This window comes from Melospiza georgiana, chromosome 2, assembly GCF_028018845.1.
Source record: "Melospiza georgiana isolate bMelGeo1 chromosome 2, bMelGeo1.pri, whole genome shotgun sequence".
Taxonomy (NCBI): domain Eukaryota; kingdom Metazoa; phylum Chordata; class Aves; order Passeriformes; family Passerellidae; genus Melospiza; species Melospiza georgiana.
Window position 1 is genome coordinate 72,885,712 of NC_080431.1, and position 25,626 is coordinate 72,911,337.

The 25,626-nt window shown below is 38.9% G+C and overlaps 1 protein-coding gene across 1 annotated transcript; it reads left to right on the forward strand.

Annotated features, from left to right (window-relative positions):
• The first annotated feature begins 3,662 nt into the window (after nt 1-3,662).
• RAB38 (RAB38, member RAS oncogene family) lies at nt 3,663-22,166 on the forward strand. Its single transcript, XM_058018482.1, has 3 exons — nt 3,663-3,882; nt 11,486-11,766; nt 22,014-22,166. Exons 1-3 carry the CDS (start codon nt 3,678-3,680, stop codon nt 22,164-22,166), a joined length of 639 nt encoding a protein of 212 aa, XP_057874465.1. The 5' UTR covers nt 3,663-3,677.
• The last annotated feature ends 3,460 nt before the right edge of the window (nt 22,167-25,626 follow it).

The window sequence follows — 25,626 nt, forward strand, 5'->3', positions numbered from 1 at the left end:
TGGTGACCAGTGGCAGGACCCAAGGGATTGGCCTGAAGCTGTGTCAGGGCAGGTTTAGGTTGGATATCAGGAAAAGGTTCTTCCCCCAGAGGGTGGTTGGGCACTGGAGGAGGCTCCCCAGGGCAGTGGTCACAGCCCCAAGCCTGACAGAGTTCAAGAAGCATTTGGACAATGCTCTCTGGCACATGGTGTGACTCTTGGGGGTGTCCTGTGCAGGGCCAGGAGCTGGACTCGATTATCCATGTGGGTCCCTTTCAACTCAGCATCTCCTATGATTCTATGAATGTCTTTGTTTTACAAAAACTACTGCTTTCATTATCTCAGACAACACTTTTTTTGAAAAGGTATGTTGATAACAAATCTGGTGCTCAAGGTTAAAATGCTTTACTGTGGTGTATGCCACACAAAGAGGAGTGGTAGAATCTAGGATGCATTATGCTTTCTTTGATTCTTGTCCATGTAATTGCATCTTCAATATCTTCAATTTTTTCTCTTCTCTCAGAGAAAAAGGTCTCTACTAATGACAGAGGAATAGTGAGGAATTTCTGAAAATTAATTCTCTAAAATGAGGTTCACTTTTAAGTAGAGCACAACACAGCCTGCAATGCCTTAATTTGATGGAATTTTCAAAAATGATATTTACAACTGAGATGTATAGATTTATCATCAACTCTGCCAATTAAAATAGAATTTTAATAGACTCTAATAGACTCTAATCAATATTAGTATAGTATTAAAATAGTATAATGGATAGGTAGAAAATACAAAAATAAAATAGCATAGATATACATAATATCACATGGAATTTCAATTATTTTTTACAATGGTTTTATAAAGCTTAAAATGTACATATACCAGAGAAAACACAAACAAATGAAATACAAACACAGAAATATCACCCAAATTGTTGGTGTGCTTTCATGTTCTCGTTGCCTGGACAGCAGCAGAGTAAGGGCTCAGGGGCAGCATCTGGTTCACCCAGCCTAACAAGTTACTTGGTGTCAGCTGAGCCCTGCTAACCACCTACCTGTGGGTGGCAAATGCAAGCTGATGTGGTTCATATCACCTGTCCTTAAGTGTGGTCTCATTGCATCATCTCCAGGCTCAGTGAACTTCCCTGGCCAGCTCTGCCTGCAGGAGATGGCTGAGCTGCAGTAACCTGTTTGTGTGCATGAGGGGATCAGCTGACCTCATCAAGGAAATCTTGCAATGATCCTCTAAGCCATAAACAGCCCAAATTAGCTGTCTTCTCCCATGACAGTGCTGCAGCAGGGCTGCAAATTAATGAAAGGTCCACACTACCCCACCCCAGTGCCTTTGATGGCAAGGAGGCCAAAGAAATACCTCCAAATAGGTGGAGCAAGGCAGGACATTTCAGGAGCATTTTAGCAGAGGGTGCCTATAAAAGCCAGCTCACTATGAAGTTAGGAGATCTGGATTCAGCTTTCACTCAGCAAGATGCTTCAGTCCATACTTCCCTTTAGTTCAGCAAGACATCCCTCTGACTGCAATGATCCCTCCTCCATGCTCACCTCACATCTGAATACCTCACTGAGCATCTCACTGGTGGCCCTACTGCCAGCCCAGGGTGACCTTGATTGAGCCTATGAGGAGCTCATTGTACCAGGGTGCTGCTGGGGCCAAGAATTTAGAATTCAGAGAAGAATTGGAGATTTAAACAAGTAACACGATTATACAGAGTATTACAGCTAATTCCAACAAAAACTTTGGAAGAGAGATATAGCCTCATGCTTCTGGGTATAGGCCAGCCTCTAACTACACTTACTATTACCCTAAGACCTCCAGTTACCATGCACCTGCTTTCAGGGACCTTCCACATACTGTTCTCTGAGCAATGGCCATCATCAAAGAAGGATGAAACATCAGATGTAATTTAAACCTTATCCAAAACACCAATTGCGTTATTTCCCAAATTGCTAAATCCCCTCAGCCTGTTCTTTGTTTAAGCTCTAAAACGGGAAATCATCAACTTTAGAGGGTAGTGGTGAATGCTTAGAAGTACTCAAGTATTGGATCCTCTCAAGAACAGAGGTGCTGTAAAGGCAAGAATTGACATAGCACACACTGCCAGTAATAACAGTAATGAGCTTGAATCATGCAAATATACTAACTGATAAAACTGGTTTGCCTATCAAGTTGTTGTCCATACCTAACAAGGTGAAGCTCTTTAAGATTTCTCTCCAAACAGGATACAAATGACAGCTTGTTTTTGGAAAGACAATTTATCTTATTGAAAAACAAAAATCCTCTTATTAAAAAAGGTTCAAGGAAAATAAGACATTTTTCCTCTCAAGTTACCTATTTCCACTTTGTGTGTTTATGTATATATACACACACAAACACAAACTTAAAATTTGAGTTTAAAGACCGATTATAAAAGATTGCATAATATGAATGTTCTGGATTCTTTGTCTACTAAAATCCAGCTTTTTGGATAGATGACAAAATTCTAATGCCGTTTCGGTCCACACTTGGATAAGAACTCTATCAAATAATACTGCAATAAGTAAAAAATATGTTTTCATTTTCAAGAACATCAAAAAATATAAAAAATTATTCACTGATGAGTTGCACACAATATTAAAATTCTGTGGGTTTGCTATCAAAGCTGCTAAAAGGATCAAACACCTCTAGGTAATGGGTAGAGGTTTCCAGTTAAGCTGCCTACGTAAAATTCACTGTGCTCTTCATTCAAAATAAAGGGAGAGTCATGTCGGGAGAATTATTTACTCAGATGGGTTCAGTTTGCAAGTTTGGCATCCCTTGTTTTGGAAAACAGATGACTGTTGAGACACTGGCATTCATATTCTCGAATGCTGTTACGCTTTCAGAACTTCTGATTATCAGAGTCATGAGATAAATCTGGATTTTTTGCATTTTAGAGTCCAGATGTAAGAAAAACAAAGTACAAGCTGCATGCTGCATTCAGATGGGAGCATGATTATAGATATAGAGAGACAATTACAATTATGGTAACAAAATTTTAAAATATGTATCTGGTGTAAATTAATTTGTACAGCCCTCCTAGTATGGACGCAAGTAAAGCTGCTGTATATTGCTGTAACTAGTGATGTAACTGCATTCACACTAACTTACACAGATTAGAACCAAATTTCATCCAAATCTGAAGTCACACTGATTTAATTTTTGCACTTTAATGCAAAAATGAAACCTCTGAAGGGAGTTTTCAGGGTTTTTTTGCAGTGACTGGCATCTTAAAGACATCCGGAAACAAGCATATATTATCACCAAGGCAGCGATTCAAAATTTACTGTGTGTAAAACTAGTGCACAACAGAAACACTGTCCTTTCAGCAAGGAGCCAAACAGAGTACAGAACTGTTGCATGAATTTTCCTGCAAAGCCTTTAGCAGCCAGACTAATCCCAGACACACCTCGTGCTGACCTTTACACACATACGCACAAAACTTTCTGGGAGACTTCCTTCCCCCAGTTCGTCCTTACTTCATCTCCCAGCAGGGCTGCCTGCTGGACCTGGTGATCCTGCTTCCGTAGGAAGGGAGAGAGCCTCCACCTACCTTGCTGTCCTTCCTTCCCTGCCCAGTCCCTCACCCCCTCTCTTCCCCTCAGGCTGGCAGGATTCCTGGGGCAGAGCATGCAATCAGTTTGCAGGGAGCAGCCGCAGCCAGAGGAAAGATGCAGAAGCACAGCCAGAAGGAGCACCTCTACAAGCTGCTGGTGATCGGGGACCTGGGAGTGGGCAAAACCAGCATCATCAAGCGCTATGTCCACCAGAACTTCTCCCCCCACTACCGGGCCACCATCGGCGTGGACTTTGCTTTGAAGGTGCTGAACTGGGATGCTGAGACTGTGGTACGGCTGCAGCTCTGGGACATTGCGGGTGAGTACAGAGGAGAACCCTTTGCCCCATAATCTATCAAAGAACAATAAAAAATACTGACCCCAACTCATTTGTACTGATCTGAAAGCTAGGAACTACCACTGCCTATGCAGTTAGGGAGAGCAGATTGAGGAGAGAAAACTTTAAGGGCAGTTTGATATTTTGGAGATTCCCTAAAATCAGCAGACTCCCAAACTAGGGAAGCCAGAGAGTCAGAGTGAAACCTGTGCTAGCTGATTTTTCTCCCAAGCCCTTGGACATATTAAGGGACTCAGGCACCTCTCTCCAAATGCCCCAGTTGTTTTACCTGAAGCTGACAATGTTCAGTTTTGCTTCCTTGAACTAACAGACCTCTATGACAGGAGGAAGAATAACAAGAATGTCCTGTTAAATCTTTTTAATTTGGTGGAATAGATGAGGGATTCAGTAAGATGATTAAAATTACCTTTATCGTTAAAAAAATAAAGAGAATGTATATGAGTTAGTTTATCAAAATACCTTTCTTCTTCCTCTCTCTCATACCTGCCCTCCTTCAGTCCAATGAAAGCAACTTCTTACGTGTTTTGGAAAGAGAAATATTTCTATTTGGCAATCATTCTGGTTTTTAAAAATATAATTACTCATATTTAAATACCCTTATTCCAACATCAAGCAAAACAAAAGATTATTTTCCCTCTGCAAGGAGAAAAACAGTAAAGTCCAGATATCCCCACATGGTTACATCATTAAAACGCACAGAATTTGACATTGTTGCTGTCAGCGCTTCAGACATTTTTGATTTGGCTTCAAATAAAGCAGGCAACTTTTTTTGCCAGCACCTTTCTGATAAATCAATCATTTTTGTTTCGGTCCAAAAAATAAGTTTATCTTGATGGCATATATCCCATGCTGTAAGTAATAATTTTTCATTTCGTGAATGCAAGAATCAAATACAACTGAAACAATAGATTACAGCATAAAGGGAGGCATTTAAAAACTCAATTTAATTAAGAAATTACTTTCATTAAATAGGGAATAAAGGTGAGCATCATATCAGCTGTTAGGCAACTGTACCAGCCTGTGGCCTGAGCTGTGAGCCCACTCAGGCTCATTGATCTAGTCTGGAACAGCACCGGGTAAAACTGGTGAAATGAAAAAATTCTTGACATTCTTATTGGTGGAGGGAGTGCTTTTCTGCTGCACTGAGCTGTCTCATGTCTGAGCTCTGAATTTGGCACTGAGGTACTAAAACTTATGCAACAACACTGCTTTATGTAAAACGTATAAACTCCGCTTTTTCACACGCTAATTCAGTCCTGTGGTTTTATGGTTTTAAATACATATGTGCTCAGTTTTCTTTATTAAAAGATAGAATAATGTGGCAAACAATTATTTTAAAGTTAACAGTGGCTGATTGTAACAACAAATACGTACACTGCCAGAAAAACCTTTCTGCATGAGAAAAAAGCATTTAATAGTAAATTCTGACTGTATCAAAGACTTAAAGAATGTATTTTGCATGCCTTGTTTCAGAGATTTATTACACTACTAATCATGTGCTGGCGGATCATATGATGTAGCTTTCAGTCAGGCTGCAAAAGCAATTACACCTAGTTGTAGTACTGAATGACTAGCATGCTTTCTGAGTTATCACACATGACAGAGAGAATTACAGCGCAGTACTAAATTTCGTATGAATTGCCCAATTCAAAGCATCATTGTGAAGGTCAAGACAGTGGTTGGTAATAAAAAGAGTTGCTGTCTTAGCTTTAATGACTTCTGCTTAAGGAGCTTTAGCTGCTGCTGGCTGTACACAGAGAGCAAGTTCTGTAAGCAACATGCTCAATTTAGATGATCATGGTGCAGGCATAAAAGTTATCACACATAAGGCATCTGGCTGGTGAGAGAAAAAGAGGTTCAAAAATGAAAGAGAAGCAAAACTGATTGGAAATATGGAGAGAATGGAATTGGTTTCTCTTGGCTGTTGCTGGTCATGTAAAATCATTTGCAAAATACAAATGGGCAATGAGAAGAGGGAGAAAAATAAAATCTCTGGTCTAAAAACATCCTTTCTCCTTTGATTGACTCTATTATCAAGTCAAGCTTTTCTTTTGGGTTAAGGAAATAAACTTTCAATCCCTGACCAAGCTGAAGGATGTTGGCTTAGCATGTAGAACACCTTGAATTGAAGCAAATTCTGCAAATAAATTGATAATATTTCATATCAGGAATGATATATGAATGCATATTTATATCACATTTATATATATACATATCAGGTATTATTTTAGCTCTTATATCCTCTCCCCTCTCCATTATACAGGCAGTGAACACAGTACCAAACATATGTACCTCCTTGCTTTTCATGGGTAGTAAATTGTTTAAAAATCTAGAAATAATTTTCTTTAAAATATTGTGATTAAAACTAGTGTCAAACTTATCTACATTATTAGTAGGGTTTATGTAAGTTGTGACTTCATTTGAGGAGTGACACATTCCAGCTGTGGTAGGACCAAGTAGTTTGGCCTGGTTTACCCTTACCAGACACAAGAAGAAAAAGTAAATTTGGTTTGTCTGGTGCCATCTAATTAAAAGTAGTTAATATTTGTGTAAGATATTTTTCTGTGTTTTTTACTTTTGTAAACAAAACTATAATATGATCTAACAGCTAAATGCTGAAACTGCATTTATTTAGATGAGAGAGTAATGCCAAAAAACAAGGATAACTAAGTATTACAAAAATTAATTCAGGGATAATGTAGGCTCTGCATTACACGTTGCTACTTTAAGACAGTGGTTTTAACACATACTGTATTCCTGAAACTGTGAGTGTTAGGCAGGAATAGTAAGATTAACCGTAATGCTATGTGATGTTATGGTGTTTGTAACAACATGCTGTCATTAAGATCTATGAACTTATGTCTGATTCAGTGAAATGCCTAAGTTTGAGGTGACTGAATGTTTAGTATTGAGTGTGGGAGGAGATATACATGATAAAATTCACCTTTCTTTAATTTCTTCACAGCAATTCCATTTTGTTTCACAAATTATTAGTTTTGGTGTTCCTTTTAAAGTATGCCATCATCTCTACTGCTGTGTCATACAACATTAAATCTTGCCCCTCAGTCAATTTCTGTCTTTATTTCTTTATCTTTTCTACTGTCTTTGTGTTTATGTCCTTTAAATTCATTAACAAATTCTTAGAAGGAAAGCTTTAAAGAAACTCTGAATCATATTTTGCACAAGGTTACAGTGGATGGGGTTGGCCCTGCAGATGCAGTCTGGCGCAGTGCTTCTGAAGAAAACAGCTGTTGCAGGCCGCAGATCCGGGTGTATTTGCTATTCCCTTCTCTGCAAGGCTGCTCTCTGTGCTACTGTCTGTGTTTTGTGCCTGAACAGCCCAGAGATTTCTCTGAAGACCAGCTTTAGCCATAGACTTACTGCAGGGAGGAGCTTTGTACATCAGAGAGCAGCACATCAGAGCCTGCTCCCCGCTCCTTTTCCACAGCCATCTCAGCTTCCTCTTTATCACTCCTTCTGCATTTGGGTGGGCTGGGTTATTCATTGCTACCAAAAAGATATTGGTTTGTGTTTAAAAGTCTGATTCTCATCTCATAAACAGTTGGACCAATGCTTTGGGGAAAGAACAGTTCCATTTCCTTTCCAGGTCACTTTCACCTTCAGAAGCAGCAGTCTACCCACAGATATAGACGAGTATCTCTGCACTTGTAAAGTTTTTAGGATTGTTATGCTGCAGAGGGAGCAAGTGGAAACCTGTTCACTAATGCCAGGCACAGCATGTCCTCAGCATTTTAGGCTTTCGGCAGCTGCTAAGCATTGCAGAACATATGCATAAATAAGATAGTCATGGTGATTTCTAGGCTAAGTTACCTTGAAATTACTGTTCTGCAAACATAAATAAGTCTCTTGCTGTGAGGGCTTTATTTCAGTAGAGATTGGTGAGGGAATCTGTGGGCCAGATCCTGCTGACAGCCTGCTTTTTCTCCTTCTGGGGTGGTGAACATCAGCTCAAGAGCTGCTTAAGCTTCAATCAATAAAGACAATTATTTGAATTCAAGTGTGAATACTCTAAAAGATATTTTGAAGGGAAAGGTAAAAGATGTTTAAATCTTCTCCACAGTTTCCAGCTTTTCAGTCTTGGCTAAAGGCTGTCTGTAAAGCCAGGTAGTTCCCAAAAGCATTGTCTCTTAGAACAGTGGCAAGAGGTAGAATGCATCATAAAACTCAGCATTGGGCATTAAACTCAGCATTAAAAATTCAAACAATTTTTAATTTAAAATTTTGTGCCACATTTCAGATGCTGTTGTCAAAATTGTGGAAATTATCTTCATCCATTTATCATTACTTTTTATACCTTTATTAGAGATGATAGTGGCTAGTGAAAATTTTAGATTACTGTACACATTTATTTGGGGTAAATTTTTATAAGTTATGAAAGTTCAGCTGATGGTTGCTTTAAACCTTTGAACTGATAGCTTTCCCTGCTGCAGAGGTGCCACCGAGATTAGGATAAATGTGCAGGCAGCTGCCCTTCAGACAGGGAGTGCTTCCCTTTAGTAGAAATCTTTATCACCTTGGTCTCACTGGGTTTGCTTCCAAGTAGAGTAGGATTCATCTGAATTAACAATTAGACATTTTTTCCCAGTCTCGGACTACAAAGGGATCCTAACCTTCAGTACTCCCAGTTAATTTTCTAATCTAATTTAGGGCTGATAATCCTAACATGAAGCCCCACCTCATTGGGCAAAGGCCATTGGAATTGCAGGGTTTGATGCCAAATGCCAGTGGTCTTGTAAATGATGCAGTAAAGTACTAGGGACCACATCAAATATTTCCCAAGCTTCTGATCCTTCCAGTAAAAAGTAAAACCAATCTTCCTTCCCTAGTTGGTCTTGCTGTAAAGCAGATTCTAATGTTCAAGGCTGCCTGAGAGATACCACTGAATACCTAATGGTTGATCTATTTTCTAGCCTTATTCCTGCCTAAGACATTGTGTTGCTGAAAACCTAAGGCCAGATTTTGACATCTTTAATACATCAAGCAGTGCCTACTATTACGAGCAATTCTGCTAAACTAAAAGGTTTTAGGAACCTCATCTATTAATATAGGATTTTGTTCACATAAGCGAGAATCTGTAGAAAAAAGAGTACTTCTGCATCCTTAGGCATATTATTTAGTTCTCCAAGCTCAATGCAAATACTCAAGATCACTTTTTCCACTATTTAAATTAAATAAAATCATTATGCAAAGGTCATAAAACTAAAACTCTGATTTATAAAGCACCACTTTTTCCATTCAAACTGGCCTAATGCCTTTCTGTCGAGTATGTTGATACATTAATTATAACTGATGGAGAAAAAGACCACTTCAAAACAGTTCAGACAGTTAATCATGCAGCTCCATTCTTTCTCTTTCTTTGAAGTGGTTGGTGATGGAAATTGGTTATCCCTGTCTTCCTGCAAAATGCTGCTTTTACAAACACACTGGCTTTTCTGTGCAGTAAAATTCCTGTGCATCTGAAAAAGCAGCTGGAAGCCAGAGGAAGAATCAGTGTCATTCAATTTGTCAGGAATTTGCGGGCCACTACTAAGGAGAAGATCACCACTTAGGAGCCTTTTATTCCTTTAGTAACTTCCTTCATGGTGGATGATTTCATTCTGCAAATGAATAATTTACTTTTGTTCTGTGACACCATGTCCCACCTATCCCAGTGATCTGTGTCCTAATAACAAAGTGTGAGGCCTGAGTTGAGCCGCTCTCATATCACCTATAGTGTAAGCATCTCAAGAACTTTGAATGAGAAGTATAAAGTATCAGTGAAATACAATATCCATCAAAAACTATTTGTATATGTTGCTGCTTACCTCACTGCCATGTTTCTAATTAAACCTTGGCTTTTGGTGGAAGGCACCTTCTTGCAGATGAAAAAAGAATTTCTCAACAAGGAGATTATTGAATAACACATGACTTAGCCATTCATCTGATTAGCCCACTGATAGGAATCATAAGACATTTGAATAAAAATATAGACGAAAGAAATTTTGAATATGACCTCTTCTTTCCCAGAAATAATCTATTTCTATCTTGCTTTATCAATAGGACACAGTGTTTCTTTAAGACAAAAAATTTTTGACATGAATTTAGAGAAGACAGGCTTCTTCTTTGGTTTCTGAATCATGTGAATGACTGTCTCCTTGCTGCCACAGTGCTTAAAACCAAAGACAAACATCACAAACTGATGGTGTTGACCCCCTAACTGGGTTCAGTGCTATTTCCATTAAATGAAAGTGCATGGTCTAGAAGCTAAACAATTGGTACCTTTCCCTTCTCAGCCTTCCCTTACATTTGACAGCAAAATTTGTATCAGACAAATTCTCCACAAATAACCTTCCTGGGGTCAGTGGCAGACTGCCAATCTTCTTGTCTTCCTAACCTACTCAAAATTGCTCACATTGAGAAAATAAGGGTAGAAACAGGTCTGCATTCAATGCTTCTATTTCCATAGCACTTTTCCCAGCTATGGAAGCATGTACAAGAGTTGTCTTGCTTAAAAACTCCTATTGTTGTGAAATGTTTCAGGAGCTTATAAATCTTCTTTAGATCACAGCTATGCTGCAGACATTAGTAGAAAATCTATATTTTATTTTCAAGAAAAGCTCTGTGTAATTTATTTTTCCAGAGTTCCTATGAAAACAGCAGTTATATTAACAAATCCACAGCTGATCAACGTACCACATCCTGATGTCATGTATTAATTTGTTCATAGTTTTAATCATATAAAATGAAAGATATTTACAAATGCCCATGTTTGAATACACTAATGTACTTTAGCTCCCAAAAACTCTGTCCTTTCCCAGAAAGCACTTTGAATTCAGCAAATAAAACCATGAAGCTTCTGGACAGAACTGGTATGAAATCCTTCTTCACAGAACTTTTCAGTGGAGCAATGCAGCTCTTCATATTGCTACTGCAATATGATATTTCTTAGAGCACTTTCCACGTTTGTAAGGCTTTAAACTCAACTTCCTCACCTCTGTGCTTTAGTTTGTCAATAAAAATAAACTTGTAATTACACTTATACCTGGTATGGCTCCAGAGCTATATTATGGTACTGCTGGTTATTATCATTTCCATGAGAATATGCAGGATCCTCTTCATCCTTGAGCAGTTCAGTTGTGTTAGATGTTTTAGACAAAATACCATAGTACCAAGGAGTTTCCAATCTGGTGCCTATATTTTTTTGTGTCTCTTGTTGAAAGTCCTATAATGTACTCAAAGACTCTTGGCACTGTCCACAGACTGAGAAATCTGGTAGTCTAATAACACCATACACTTATTATTCACTTATCACACTTATTATTCACTTATAATGAACTTCATTAAATTTCCTAGGGTGTTGGCTTGAAAATTCCTTTTTCATGCAAAACTCTCCTGCATTTTCATACAAATTATTCTAGCATGGTATTTAAAATTATTTAGGCAAAAAGTAGTTTCCCAGAGACTTTTAAAATGAAGTCCTGCCTGCAGTAATGTTATCTTAGAAAACCTGCTATGTGAAATACTGACCTAGTGTTGTTTTTCCCTTCTATTTTCTTCATTACAGGACAGGAAAGATTTGGAAACATGACCAGGGTGTATTACAGAGAGGCTATGGGAGCATTTATTGTCTTTGATGTTACAAGACCTGCGACGTTTGAAGCAGTGACAAAATGGAAAGAGGATTTGGACTCTAAGTTGGTTCTTCCAAATGGCAAACCTGTGCCAGCAGTCCTATTAGCAAACAAATGTGACCAGGGAATAGATGTTCTTATGAACAACGGCATCAAGATGGATCAGTTCTGCAAAGAGAATGGGTTCGTGGGCTGGTTTGAAACATCAGCCAAGGTAATGTTTCTGTTTCTTTTCAAATGTTTCTAAGGACAGAGAAATCAGTTTTTAAAATAGATCATTTGCTCTAAACGTGCACCTTGAAAAGCTCCTCTCTTGGTAGTATTAAGATAGATTTTTAAATATATAGTATGCAATTTTATTTCTTTTAGGTATTTTATTGAAAGATTCTGAAATGCAGCTGCTGTGCTGTGATAGGCCAGCAGTAAAGTATGTACCCGGTCAACAGGTTACTGCTCAATAGCCCGGGGAGGAGGATGACCTTAGGCAAGGCATAAAAGCTACCTCTTGTGAATGATATGAAGATGTTTTTCATCATTCTTAACATTGAATATTATCTCTAAATATTTATATAACCACTTTGCTTGAGAAATGCTGATTTGAGACAATAGCTTCATTGCCTTAGATTCCAGAAATAAAGTCAGTCTATTGTGGTGCTTGTACAGTGTCCACTGTTATAAGCTCTCATTCTCAAAAGTCTTTTCAAAAAAATCACATATCTGGGGAGGAAGGAAATATCAGTGGTCAAAAGGCTGAATGAGCTACTCTGAGGTTCAATTCTTTGCCTTGGTATAGATTTCCTGAGTGCATGGAATATTAAGATAAAAATCAGAAAGGGCACTCAGACTTTCAAATTTCAAAGGCCAAAAGTACATTGGTACTGTAGATCAATTTGAGATGTCTTGGATAATTTCAGTTCGTGCAGGATTTGGAAGCTGGCATGTGAAATATTGATTTGAACACAACAATTCAGTGGATATTGTGTTGATTGTATACTATTATGAAAGCTGGTGTCATCATTAACAGCTCTGGGGAACCTTTGGATGTTTGAAATGTAAACAGATTGGTTCTGGTTTAACCTAGATTTCTAGTAGGCTGGAAGCCAAAATGCTGCATTTGATTGTTTAATTCCTTTTAAAGAGTTTATGTAAGGCACTTAAGAACTTTTAGGCTGTATATTTGTATTTTACTTTTCTGGTCTTGAAACCTTCTTTAAGCATTAATATTTAAAAGATGTTTCACTAGTAATCAGCAAAAGTAACAGCGGGGGAATAGCAGCATATCCCAGACTGCCTCAAGCACTGCATGAACTCTGGGCTGAGATTGCAGCTTTTGAGTACTTAAGGGGGCTTATAACAAAGATGGGGGACAAACCTGTCAGGAGAGCCTGTTGTCATAGGACAAGGGGTAGTGGTTTTAAACTAAAAGAAGGTAGATTTATACTAGAGATAAGAAATCTTTTTTTCTGACAAAGGATGGTGAAACACTGGAACAAGTCGCCCAGATGTGGTGGATGCTTCATCCCTGGAAACATGAAAGGCTAGATTGGATTTGACTCTGAGCAACCCAATCTAGCTGAGGATGTCCCTGCCCTGGCAGGAGGATTAGACAAAATGATTTGAAGAGATCCCTTCCAACCCAAACCATTCTAAGATTTTATGATTCTATGTCTTTGTAATTAATGCCTTTGCTTCTCTACTGAATGAGTCTCAAATCCAGCCACTGTTTCATAAGATGCCATTTACAGAGAGAAATTTGGGTCTAAGTAAGTGTGTAAACTCTCTTGCTCCACAACAGGGTACTTCCTATTCCTTCATGTGCAGCATCTGGTTTGTATTTAGGTCTGTGGTTCGTCTGCTGATTTGTGTTGAGTGAGGCCAAGAGAATCCAGTGATCCTCCTTATGATAAACTAAATTTTACTATGAGGATGGTAAACATGGCACATGTCCACCACTCAAAAAGGTCAACCGCATTTATTGTGCTAAGACTCATTGCAGATCATGACAGAAAATAAATATGCAAACAATTTCAAAGATCACAGAGAGGTTTTACGATGATGATGGAGCCAGTCTGGGGCAGAACTATGGAAGTATAAAAGATGTATAGAGAACATAACTTTTTTTTTAAAGTCATAACAGAGGAATTTTTCCCAAGTTTCTCTAAGCTGCACAGAATTAAGAATTTCTCTTATTTTAGATATGGTAAATATCTATATTCTTCTTACATTATTTAACTCCAAAAGCCAAGCAGTCCCCAGATTGACAATGCAATCATGTAGGAACAGAAAAAAAATCCAGCTATGACAAGACTTACTTTCAAAAGCCACTCTGAAGGGAATGATGAGAGTCGAGGGCACACAGCTGCTACCAGACTGTTCTCTGCTGTTATACACCAGAGGCTAGGACCTGTTGTTCTGCAATCCACACACCTGATTTCCACCCAGAATTGGAGGCTTCTGACTTTAAAATTATGCAGAGAGTCATTCCAGTAAAGATGGTAGAATCAAAACATTTAAACTAAGTTAGATCAAAATAATTTCCCCACTTGATCTAAGTCCTAAACTAAACCTTGCACTTCCTTTTCTAAACAAAAGTTAATATTACTACTATTTTAGAATTCTGGATATTGTACATACCTGGTGTTCTTTCAGCCTAGGGCACCATAAGTAATTGAACTTGGGTCTGATAAAAAAAACAATTACTAACTCTGTTTTCTACAGAGAATAGGAACTCTTTTGAAGCAGAATAGCATGGACAAAGGAGTCCTCATATTGCAGCTATCAGTTTTAGCAGTTCAAATAAGTAATAACTCTCTTTTTGTGGTACCCTGGAATAATTAGATCTCCAGAGGTTTTCTGGAGATGCGCTTGGAAATGTTAAAGCCTTGAGAACAAACTGAATATGATTTATGCATTTTGGAAAAACAAAGGTGATTACTTATAAAAAGAACATCTTTTTGTTCTGGTTGCCTTGCAGAAAGTAGCATGCTATATATGTACCTACCATATTTCAATCTGTCAATGGTTTTAAGCTTTTGTCTGTTCACTGGAAGATTACACACCAAAAAAACTCCTCTGTATTATTCCCTGGTGCTATTTTTGTGAGCTAACCACTCCAATATAAAATATTTGAGCCACCTAATGCAGGCTTATATATTAGTTTTGATTCTTACATTGATCTGAAGGAAATAAACCTCTTTCAGTCTTCTCCCTACAAAGAGAGAAGATTTTGTTTGGATAGTTTTCCATGTGAGAAGGGCCTTATTGGGCAACACCACCTCACAGTGTAGTCACAAGTTACGCTGTTGTTGCCATATAGCCGGTGGTGAGCCTGGTCTCTTTTATATCTGCATATTTACTTCACCCATAGTGATTGCAGTATAAGAGGCACATCCCCAGATAATCACCAAATAACCCTTAATAGTTAATTCTTTAATAAATTTCATGACCACAACTATTGTGAAAGAACCATTCTTTTAAAGGGAGGAAATTTCTTCTTCCTGTCACACATTAAATTATCCAGCACGTGGCCAGAGCAGCTGAGAACTCCACTCACATTTCCAAGCCTTTAAACTGTTTTCACCACCATGCCTAGTTCAAAGAAGTGAGCTTTTGACTTGGATTAGAAAAGGAGCAATTTCAAGCTTATTATCACTTTATAATAAAACTGGAACTTGTGCAACAAAACAGACAAGTCAGGCAAAACTAAATGTGCCGGAAAGTACCTAATTCAGAAAAAACTTAAATATCTTACAACTGGCCATGGCTGTGCTGTTATTATGCCTGAGTTCCTCTTTTTCCTGCTGTAATTCTACCGTCAGCAATACAGAATTAGATGAAAAGACATTCATGTTTTGTCCAAATTGCCCAGAAAGGCTGGTAGCTGTGCTTTTCAGATCCTTACAGAACTAGGTTAAGCACGCAGCTCCTTGTCTTCTGAGCATCATGACCTGGAGACTGATGAGCAGTCTGAGTCTCTGAGCTATTTGGATACATCCTATTTGGACCAGGATAGTGTTATAGTTCTGCCTCTAAGAAATGTGGGTAATAAGATGTCCTCTATTCAGCTTTTGTTTGACAGGCAGTCCATGGTGTGCCAACATAGATTCAGAATGAGTTGTGTTGGAAGAGACTTTAAAAATAATCTAGTTTCAACCCCTTACAGGGTACAAATGCTGGACTAGCAATTAAAAGTCCTCTTTGCCATTGCTGTGTTGCCTTCAGAAAGTCATTCTCTCGTCTGTTCCAGCCTTTCTTTCAAAACACAAAGACATTAATTCTTCCTATCTTACCAGGGCATTCTATGAATAATACAAGCTCTACTAGCCCTTGTTTAAATCACAGATTCTTCAGTTCTTTTGACTGGACAATTATTATGAAACATGAAAAAAGCAAGCTATGCAGTATATTTGCAGAGGAACTGGATATGCACTTCTGATTTCCATAAAGAAAAACAAGGTTTGGACATGTATTTGAATTAGGCTGACACTCTAAACTAATCTGCTGATCTGGTAACTTAAATCCAAGCAATTCATTTGAGACTGCCAGACCCAGTTAGGGATGTGTGGCTCCCTAGATTGTCTTGTTAATTCACTCAAAAAAGTCTAACCAATCTCACAATACAGTTTGAGGAAATACTTCCGATTCTGCCATAAAGCAAGAAATAAAGCTGAGATTTAAGGCAGGATATTTCATTTCAGATGTACAATCACTCTGTGAAGAATCCTCTGCAGATTTTTTTTCCTGTAATTGAAAGGAGTCCATTCAGATTATCCTACGGGTATTAGAGCTGTCCTGTAGCTCTCTGGAACACTTTTATGAAATGCATTATTTAGTGCTGTCCCAAATCTGGAAATTCAGAGAAATACAAAATTGTTGAAATCATAAAATCATTAAGTGAAATAATTTTGTTGCAGGCTATTCAACCAGATGTAAGAATTAAATCACAGGAAAGATCTTTTGACAGAGTTGCCGTCACAGCAGTTCACGTCTATGAATTTCATGTTCATGCTTCTAGATGGCTTTTAACTTGTATGGCTGCATTTTCCTGGAAACACCACTGCAGGAGCAGAGCACACCATCTTAATAAGGCTCTGTTCCCAGCAGTTTCCAGGGAGTTCTGCTAAGGGAGCATGCTAGCTCCAGGGGAGGACAGGTTAAAGCATCTTTCAAGTTATTTCCTTGCGCCTGGATTTTACTGCAGTATGGAAATAAAATGTGGAAGCTATGAGCTTCTCGCTAGGTTCCCATCTAATACCTGAATATTTCACAATTTGTAAATGCTTGCTTATGGGAAGTCAATTTCCTTCAAGTGCAGCACTAGTCTAGGGTCATGTCTCTAGGCAGCAGTGATTTAGAGCTCCCCAAGAGCTCTGTGCCTGCATACACACTGTTCTTCACCCTGGTTGTCAAGGTAAGACTCAGAAGCGTCAGAATCAGTAAGAGGAAAAAACTGTCACAGGACAGCATTCTATCAGAAAACAACCCGATAGTCAAATTTAAGATATGTGCATGGTAAAGAAACAAAATTTCTTTCATCTGAAAGTGAGACAGGCCCTTAAAACTTGCCAGGGCCTTTATTCTTCTACAAAGAGCTAAGAGACTCTAATCTGTGGGAACTTATTTCATATATTGAAAAGGAATGCCCTAAATGTTAATGTTCTGCATCTGCAGTAGAGATGGCAGATAAGGGGGAAGATAATCCAGAATGCAAAAACATCTGCTGAGCTTGTGTACTGCTTTGAGTCACATTCAATAATGTATTTCTTTTCCCTTTAGTTGATTGTTGCTTACAAGACATTATTTCCAATAGCAATCGGTTCAAGGGTTTTAAATAATGCAGCTCTCTTTCCCTGCCCTCAGTTGCTATCCCTTCCATAAAAGTGCCCTTTGAAAGGATATATTTTAATAAGATTGATCTACAAGCAAACACTAATTTAATTTGTGTCCTCCAGTGTTCCTTTCTGGATTTCAGAGATTAGTCAGAGTTATTTTCTTTGCCTTTTTTTGTTTAGTAATAGAATAAAGAGTAACATGTTCTGATTTTCATATTTCCATTCCTTCTTGATGAGGCCCCAAGAAAGACTTGCACAAGTAGTCAGGCATTGTCACAGAAGCAGGGTTCAGGTCCTTGCTCTGGCAGATTCTGGCAGGTTGATGCAGGATAAATCACTTGGGGATGGATTCACATCTCAGCTCTTGCACTGACTGGGACAGTGTATCAGGTGCTGGGGCTTTCTGAGCCACACAGAACTGGGCTAGGCACCTCAAGGGACAGGGCAGGGCAAGGTGCTTGGGAAAGGCTTTTATAAAGGCTGGCATGCTGAATCAGGAATACAGGACTGATAAAGACACCATAACGTGGGTAAGATCCTTTTTGGCCTTGCAGTAAAAGCTCTCTCTTGGGAAAGAGCTTTTCTTGAGAAAGGAAATTGTTGCATTCTTAACTTATCATGTGAAGACTTCATCCTGTGCTATCTCCCACTTTCCAAGTAGCCACTGCATGCTGGACCAGGATTCATGTGGCTCTGCATTTCCTCCTTTTGACAAATGGCCATAGCAGCACTTCCCTATCACAGAAAGCTGCTGTCCAGATAAACACGTCAAAGATGCAGTGCTGAGTAATACCAGCCTTGAAAGCAATACAGGGAGACAGAGTGTCTCCTGCGTTTGGAGAACTGTGAAGGTAAAAGTGGCCTCAGAGGAGGCTGGATAACAAGCACTACAGGGGAGAGGGAGAAGGAGAAGGAGAGGGAGAGGGAGAGGGAGAGGGAGAGGGAGAGGGAGAGGAGAGGAGAGGAGAGGAGAGGAGAGGAGAGGAGAGGAGAGGAGAGGAGAGGAGAGGAGAGGAGAGGAGAGGAGAGGAGAGGAGAGGAGAGGAGAGGAGAGGAGAGGAGAGGAGAGGAGAGGAGAGGAGAGGAGAGGAGAGGAGAGGAGAGGAGAGGAGAGGAGAGGAGAGGAGAGGAGAGGAGAGGAGAGGAGAGGAGAGGAGAGGAGAGGAGAGGAGAGGAGAGGAGAGGAGAGGAGAGGAGAGGAGAGGAGAGGAGAGGAGAGGAGAGGAGAGGAGAGGAGAGGAGAGGAGAGGAGAGGAGAGGAGAGGAGAGGAGAGGAGAGGAGAGGAGAGGAGAGGAGAGGAGAGGAGAGGAGAGGAGAGGAGAGGAGAGGAGAGGAGAGGAGAGGAGAGAAGAGGAGAGAAGAGGAGAGAAGAGGAGAGAAGAGAAGAGAAGAGAAGAGAAGAGAAGAGAAGAGAAGAGAAGAGAAGAGAAGAGAAGAGAAGAGAAGAGAAGAGAAGAGAAGAGAAGAGAAGAGAAGAGAAGAGAAGAGAAGAGAAGAGAAGAGAAGAGAAGAGAAGAGAAGAGAAGAGAAGAGAAGAGAAGAGAAGAGAAGAGAAGAGAAAAAAGTCTGAACTTCAGCAATCTTCAGTTTCTTTGATGTTCTTTTGTAGGACAAAGCCATATGGGAGGTGACAATTATGGACATATTTAGTTTTATTTTCAGGTATAATTGAGGCAATTTCCATGTCTGAATACCATTAGTGGTTTGTCTGTGATTTTTCTTCTCTGTCCAATCTTACACTCTGATTGTTGGTTTTTTTGCGTTTGAGTGGATTTTAACTTTCTCTTCTTTCCTTTCCTCCCCTTGATTGCCTCTCAACACTTCATGGGCCCTAAAATCACCAGACCTCTGGATGTCTGTGTTTGGATAGCAGATCACCTTCTACTGTCTGTAGTTTTTCACTGCCTAGCAGAATACAGATTTTTCTTTTGCAAAACACACCATGGGAGGAGAGGTAGAGAAATCAATATTTCATTAGTCAGACCAGAATACAGCAACATCTGATCTGCAGGTCTAGGATGCCACAGGATTAAGGTTGCAACAAAAGGCAGTAGTAGCATCAGAAAGGAAATGGTCAAGGCAAGGATCTGGGACAGCAGGAGTTGCTTTTGTGGAATGACCACAGGCTCCTTGCAGCAGGTAACTTAACATATTACTTCTCATCCATCCTGTGTGCCTGTTGTCATCTGAACCACAGGAACAGGCTGGAGCTAGACACAAACTCAAAACCAGCTGTGCTGTCTATCAGGGTCACCCTTCGTCTTCCTCCCCTTGTACCCCAGCTGAAATTGTCATCCACACAGCTTAAACAGTTCATATAAATGTTAAAGGTGAGAAACTGACTCTCTAGACTCAGTAGGCTCAGAACAGGACTTTTTATTCCTTCCCTCTTTCTTTTTTTTTTTGCTTTTTCTTGTTTGAGTACTGGCCAGAGAATTCTTTTTCTTCTCTATTTTTAGGGTCATGTCTGCCACATGGATTTCCATCTATCACCAGCAGGGATGAGGGATGTCCACATATATCAATTTTATGCTATTGTGGGCTTGGTTCCTTCCCTCTTTCCGAGTGCTGTGAAATGGTAGCCCCTAATAAAGATGGTTGCTGTTAATACATCTGAACATTAATCAGTTTGGGTAGAATCTTAGATAGTCCCTAAGACCTTATTAAATAAACACATGCTGCTATTTCAACACATAAGAAGCACATGGGCAAATTAAATGCTCACCAGTCCATCAGTAAAAACAAACACAATGCAAAAGGTTTTTACATTTCTGTTTTTTGTGCATTTAACAATCCTATTTTGGCTTCAGTTCTCTAGGCAGTGCTGAGAGACATTTTTCATTGTCTGGGTTTTTTTTAAATAAAATTTCACAGTGCTCTGAAAAGGGTTTTCAGTGCATGCTTGAGGAATTTTCTAGTCGGTCTGAGAGAGCCATGTGATACAGCAGAATTTTAACATCTCAGTAGAGAGACAATTCCCAGCCCCAGATTGCTTTCTAGCAGTTACTATGTACATTAATATGTACTTTTCTAAAGTATTGGGGGTTTACAACTTACTGATATTCTGTACATACAAAATATTTAAGTTCATGTTTGTCATTGAAGTCTTGCACTATTTAACATTTTCAGTTAGATCCACAGATTTCAGTCCTTTACTGTGATTCAGAGGGATGGACAATGGAATTTGTGGAGTTTTGACATTGATTTCAAGGGAATTAGACAAAGTCATGGTCCAGCATGAGGTGGCTAGTTGGAAAGTGGGAGATAGCATAAAATACAAAGAATCTATTCCTTTAGCTTTTGATTTTCCTATAAATGTGTCTTCTCTACTGAAACACACACGTTTCTTTATTTTATAGCTAGTTTATGGCCTCAGTGCAGCAGGCTCCAGATTGCTATCCAGAGAGACCTGGACATGCTTGAGAATTGGGACTAGGTGGCATTTAAATGTCCCTTCCAGTCAAAACTAGTCTATGACTCAGAGATTCCACTTGGAAACCTGGGTAATCTTAGGCTGCAAGTAAAACATTATCTTTACTGAGCAAGAGTAGTGTGTGCATATGCACAAATGTATGTCTATATATTGGTATGCATTTCCATGTGGATGTATGTGGCTGTGTGATACAATTTCCTAGAAGATTGAGGCTGCAGTGAAGTTTCTATCTCCTGCCTTGTAAAATAAGTAATCAAAAGGCACACTAGAAGAGTGCCTTTTATGCTAGAGAGACTGAATTTTCATTCCAAACATATTGTTGGCTGTTATTTACAAAAAAAAAAAAAAAACTTTGTTCAGTACTACTGCTTATTTTCTATGCTGTGTTGTGCTGTGTCTCACTGATCGAGCTGTTTCCTGGTTACTTATTCTACAAACAGGGTAAGAACTGGTGCAAGTTAAATGTGCAGTTGATATCAGGTACATGTAAGAAAAGGTGTGCTTTAGCTTTCATTTTAAACCCCTAGAGTGAGGATTTCTGTCCTACAAATGAAACCAGTGGTGATATATTTCTTCTGAATCAGTGCATTGGAGATGCAGTGCGTTGCAGTCAGCCCCAACAAGAAATCAGGGAGGACTCCAAACCATACAGAACAGTTTTACTGTTTAGTGAGTAATTTGAGATTGTATCATTTATTCAATGAAACTGGTCCATCACAGGTTTCATTGTGAGCATTGCATACAGAAATCGTCTTGAAATTGTGGGAAAGGCTTTAAAAAATAAGTGCTGTGCATGGCTGTGATTACTGGTATGTAATTAATTATTTGGAAATGAGTAGCCATTATTCAAGCAGTGAAATATGGTCTTTGGAGCTTTACTTCAGTCATCGATCTTCAACACCTCTCTGGCATTTGTTTTTTAGTTTGTTGAAACAATCAAGTCACCAAGAGATTGAGGTAATTTAAAATCAGCTCTGTATACATTTTAAAACATATATGAGTCATAATATATATAAAACTTAACCAACTTCAAAACTCCAGTAAGCACTATTTAACACAGTCAATTTTTGAAAACTGTTTATTACAGTAAGTAAATTTTGATGTTGTTGAGGGAAAAATTTAATTATGCATAGGAAATATGCAACATGTTTTTATTATTATTGACTAATCAACCTCTCTTTCTCTTTCATTTGCAGGAAAATATAAACATCAATGAAGCTTCCAGATGCTTGGTGAAACACATAATTGCTAGTGAGAGTGATCCAGTTCAGTCGGTTGAACCAGATATTATAAAACCACACTTGAATTCCTCCAAGATTGTCAGTTGTTCAGCTTGCTTTAAATCCTAAGAGACTTCCAGACTATTACAAGAGCTGAACAACTATGATTCACAATTTATACTTTATTCAACGAAACCAGCCTGCCCACATTGTCCCTAAGCAGATTGTAATTTTCTCAAAAATATATTTAAATTTTTCTCTTTTTTTCAGCTAAAGTTTATTATGAGGTGTTCATTCCTAGCAACTAGTCAAAACTCTCTATGGCTATTGGTCAAATAAGACTCATGGTGATGGCTGTGTCTTCCTATTTGGGTGGCACCAGTGATACCAAAACCCATTTCTTTGTCATGTGGTTTCTGAAAATTCATATTTTTGATGAGACTGCAGCAGCACCCTACTTGTCCATTGATTTCCATGTTTTCTCAATACCTTGACCAGGCAAATGTCATCACTGCACTCTTTGTCACCCCTCAAACTTGAGTGATCTTTTTTCATATGAGGAAGATTATGATGAAAATGAAAATTGAGCTGTTCAGAAAGAGACACCAAGAATGCTCACAGTTAAATGTTCCCATTGCAAGTTCAGTCTCCTGGAGGTAGTGACAGGACTGAAGATGCAGGAGCATTTCACATCATTCAGTTCTCCAGAAGATCTGAGCTGCCGACACTGATGAAGAATTGGCTCCCTCTTTCTGAGGAGTTACATTCTCACCGTTGATAGCCTTATCTTAGATGAAGCAAAATACAACGAATCAAGGGTGAAGGGTGACAAAACAGGCAATCAGGGGTACAGTCTCCTGGGTGAAGTAGATCAGGGTTTTCAGAAAGGGTTATCTATTCTATAAAGCCAGCATTTCTTCTGGAAAGCTCACACTGATTTTTTTCCCTCCCTCTCATCCCTCATGCCACAGCTATCCTTGTGTGTTTAAACTGTGTGTATTCTGTAAGTCCTAACATGCATCCCTTCATTATGTTTATTCTCATGGGAAAATTCACTATCCACACTCTAAGATACCAGCAGAACTTTTCAGGAATCCATCTGTGTTGAGTAGAAGAGTATTTGCTTTCTGAAAACATTCTTCTAAAATGTATATGAATCCTCACAGGAAGCAAGCAAAATGAAACAGTCTTAAGAGACACTTCTGGAAGACGTGAAGAATTTATTGAGCCGTACTGTGGAAATAAAATTGTTGATTTTCAGCATCTCGCAAAAGGTGCTGGTTGGTGGAGTCATTCAGAGAAGTGTGTCTAGACAAGTCTCGACATCTGGATGCAAGCCCCTTCAAGACAAACTTTGCCTCTATCCTGCCATAGACAAATCGCTTGCAAATTCTGTTCTTACTCAGACTTTTCCTTCTTGAGCTGTGAACTCTCAGTTGCAGGAGCTGTCTTCAGACATGAGTTCCTCTTTTTAGAGAGGTGTAACAGCATAGAAGGGAGGAGACAAAATCACATGCTGCCTTATGTTTGCAGATGCCACTTCAGTACTTCCCTGAACACTTAGTTGAAAATGAAGGAGTGAAATTCTCAGTCTAGTGAATACCTGCTGCATAGGAAAAATGAAAAAAAGAGGAAAAAGAAAAAACTCCTCAAGCTGACCTTATACTGTGTGACCTAAGAGTTTCATGCGCCTGTAAAATTCATCCTGCTTGGCAATGTAAGGTGTATGTTTGGTTCTTTTCCAACCTAAATGATGCTATGACTTTGTGCCTCTCACTAAATTCTCTGTTACTGTATAGGCACTGCAGACAAGAGCTATTTTTCTCTCTCTGGAGAGCCAGGGACAGAGACATAGCTCTTTATGTGCTCTTCCTAAAGCCTTCCATTCTTCTCACAGAATTTTGGAATAAGAAAGCAAAGTCTCTAGTTTTAAAAATAAAAATTCACATCCAGAATTAATCTGCACAGACATAGATGTATGGATGCATATATATATATTTACATAATGAGCTGGCTTTTTTGAGAGTAATTTTCAAGTTGTCATGGATGCTGTGTCATCCTTTAGTACCTGTGTTAAACATTCTTTAACTCCTGCTGTGATCTGTGTCAAATACCTTAAGCTTCCCGCCTCAGTTTCCTCAATCGTAAAACAGGGATCTATATACACACCTACCTCACAGCACTGCCTGAAAGTTACTCTTGGCACCATGCTTTGGGGATACACAAATGCCAAGCTCTGATACTGCTCAGAACGAAATATGAGTGCCCTCTAGCATAAATACATGGTGCTGTAAAGCCTTAGTGTTCTAAATCTATCAAAGGCTTGCCTGTGCTACAAAAATTAACTTCAATTATTCCACCTCAGTTAAGCTGGTCAAGGTTATAAAGCAACGTGTGACTGCATGGGCTGATCAGATTGGCTGCAGATGGTCTGCAAACGGAAGCTGTGGCTGCACAGATGTCATGGCACCAGTTTAATAATCTCAGCAACAAAGCTGCAATTCAGAACTAGCGTCACATCAGGTATTTCAAATTTAAAGCATCATTTAAGTCAAGTCATATGAGCGCCTTATTAAGGATGGCAATTCATATCCCAAGCCAACACTGTGATTAATACAAGGAACTAGATATCTCAGATAGCTTCTAAAGGGCAAATTTTTCATGAGTTGAGCCCCCTACTTCACTTATGAATCTGTTGGTCTCAGGTGAAGTTGAGGAAATTGCCATGTCATCCAAAAATGCTTTTATGCCCAACTCGCAACAAACCTAGCAGTTCCTAATGTATTTTGCTTATCTTCATATCACCTTTATTTGGTGGCTTCTAGCAATACACACTAAGCATAATGGGAGATTCCTCAAGACTTTGAGAATATGGCTAAAGATCTGGTATAACAGTAATTAAAAGAACCCTGCATATATATAACACTTAAATGACATATAGAGATATTTTTGTTCCGCACTCTATTGTATAAACCAGCTTTAAAGTATGGGCTCATTATCTGTTCCATAATGTTTCTGTGATGTCAGGTTCCACTGCAGTCACTTCTTGGGCAGATTTTCCACCTCTGGTAGATGGAGAACAGAGTGTGGCCAATTGCTGGACTAAGGATTACACAAGATGTAAGTTCTAAAGTCATACATATTTACACCATGAGAATTAGAAGAGTATCACAAAGAATCAGGCCTCCTTAGGAGGTTACATAATTACATATGTTCATTTTTATTTGTACTAAAGTGATAAAAATCTGTCAAGTCTTTTTCTGTAACACAATAAATGTGTGAATGCAACCTGAATATCTAGCAAACAGAGCCTTTTTAGAGGAGGTTGCTGTTGTAGGCAGGCCAGAATAAAAGCTTTAATTTAGAATTAATGAGCTCACTTTGTGCCAATACCCTTTCAGGAAATGTAAAGTTTAATTATACTGTGTCAGTCCCTAACAGCTTGGATTTCCTTAGGTTTTTTGATGCACTCTGTGCTATGTCCTCTTTGCTGGTCACCAGGGACCAGGCAATGTAATCACAGGTCCATTTCAAAATTAAAAATTTTCCCTTTCTGTTTGCAATAAGTAATGAACCATGAGTCTCTATT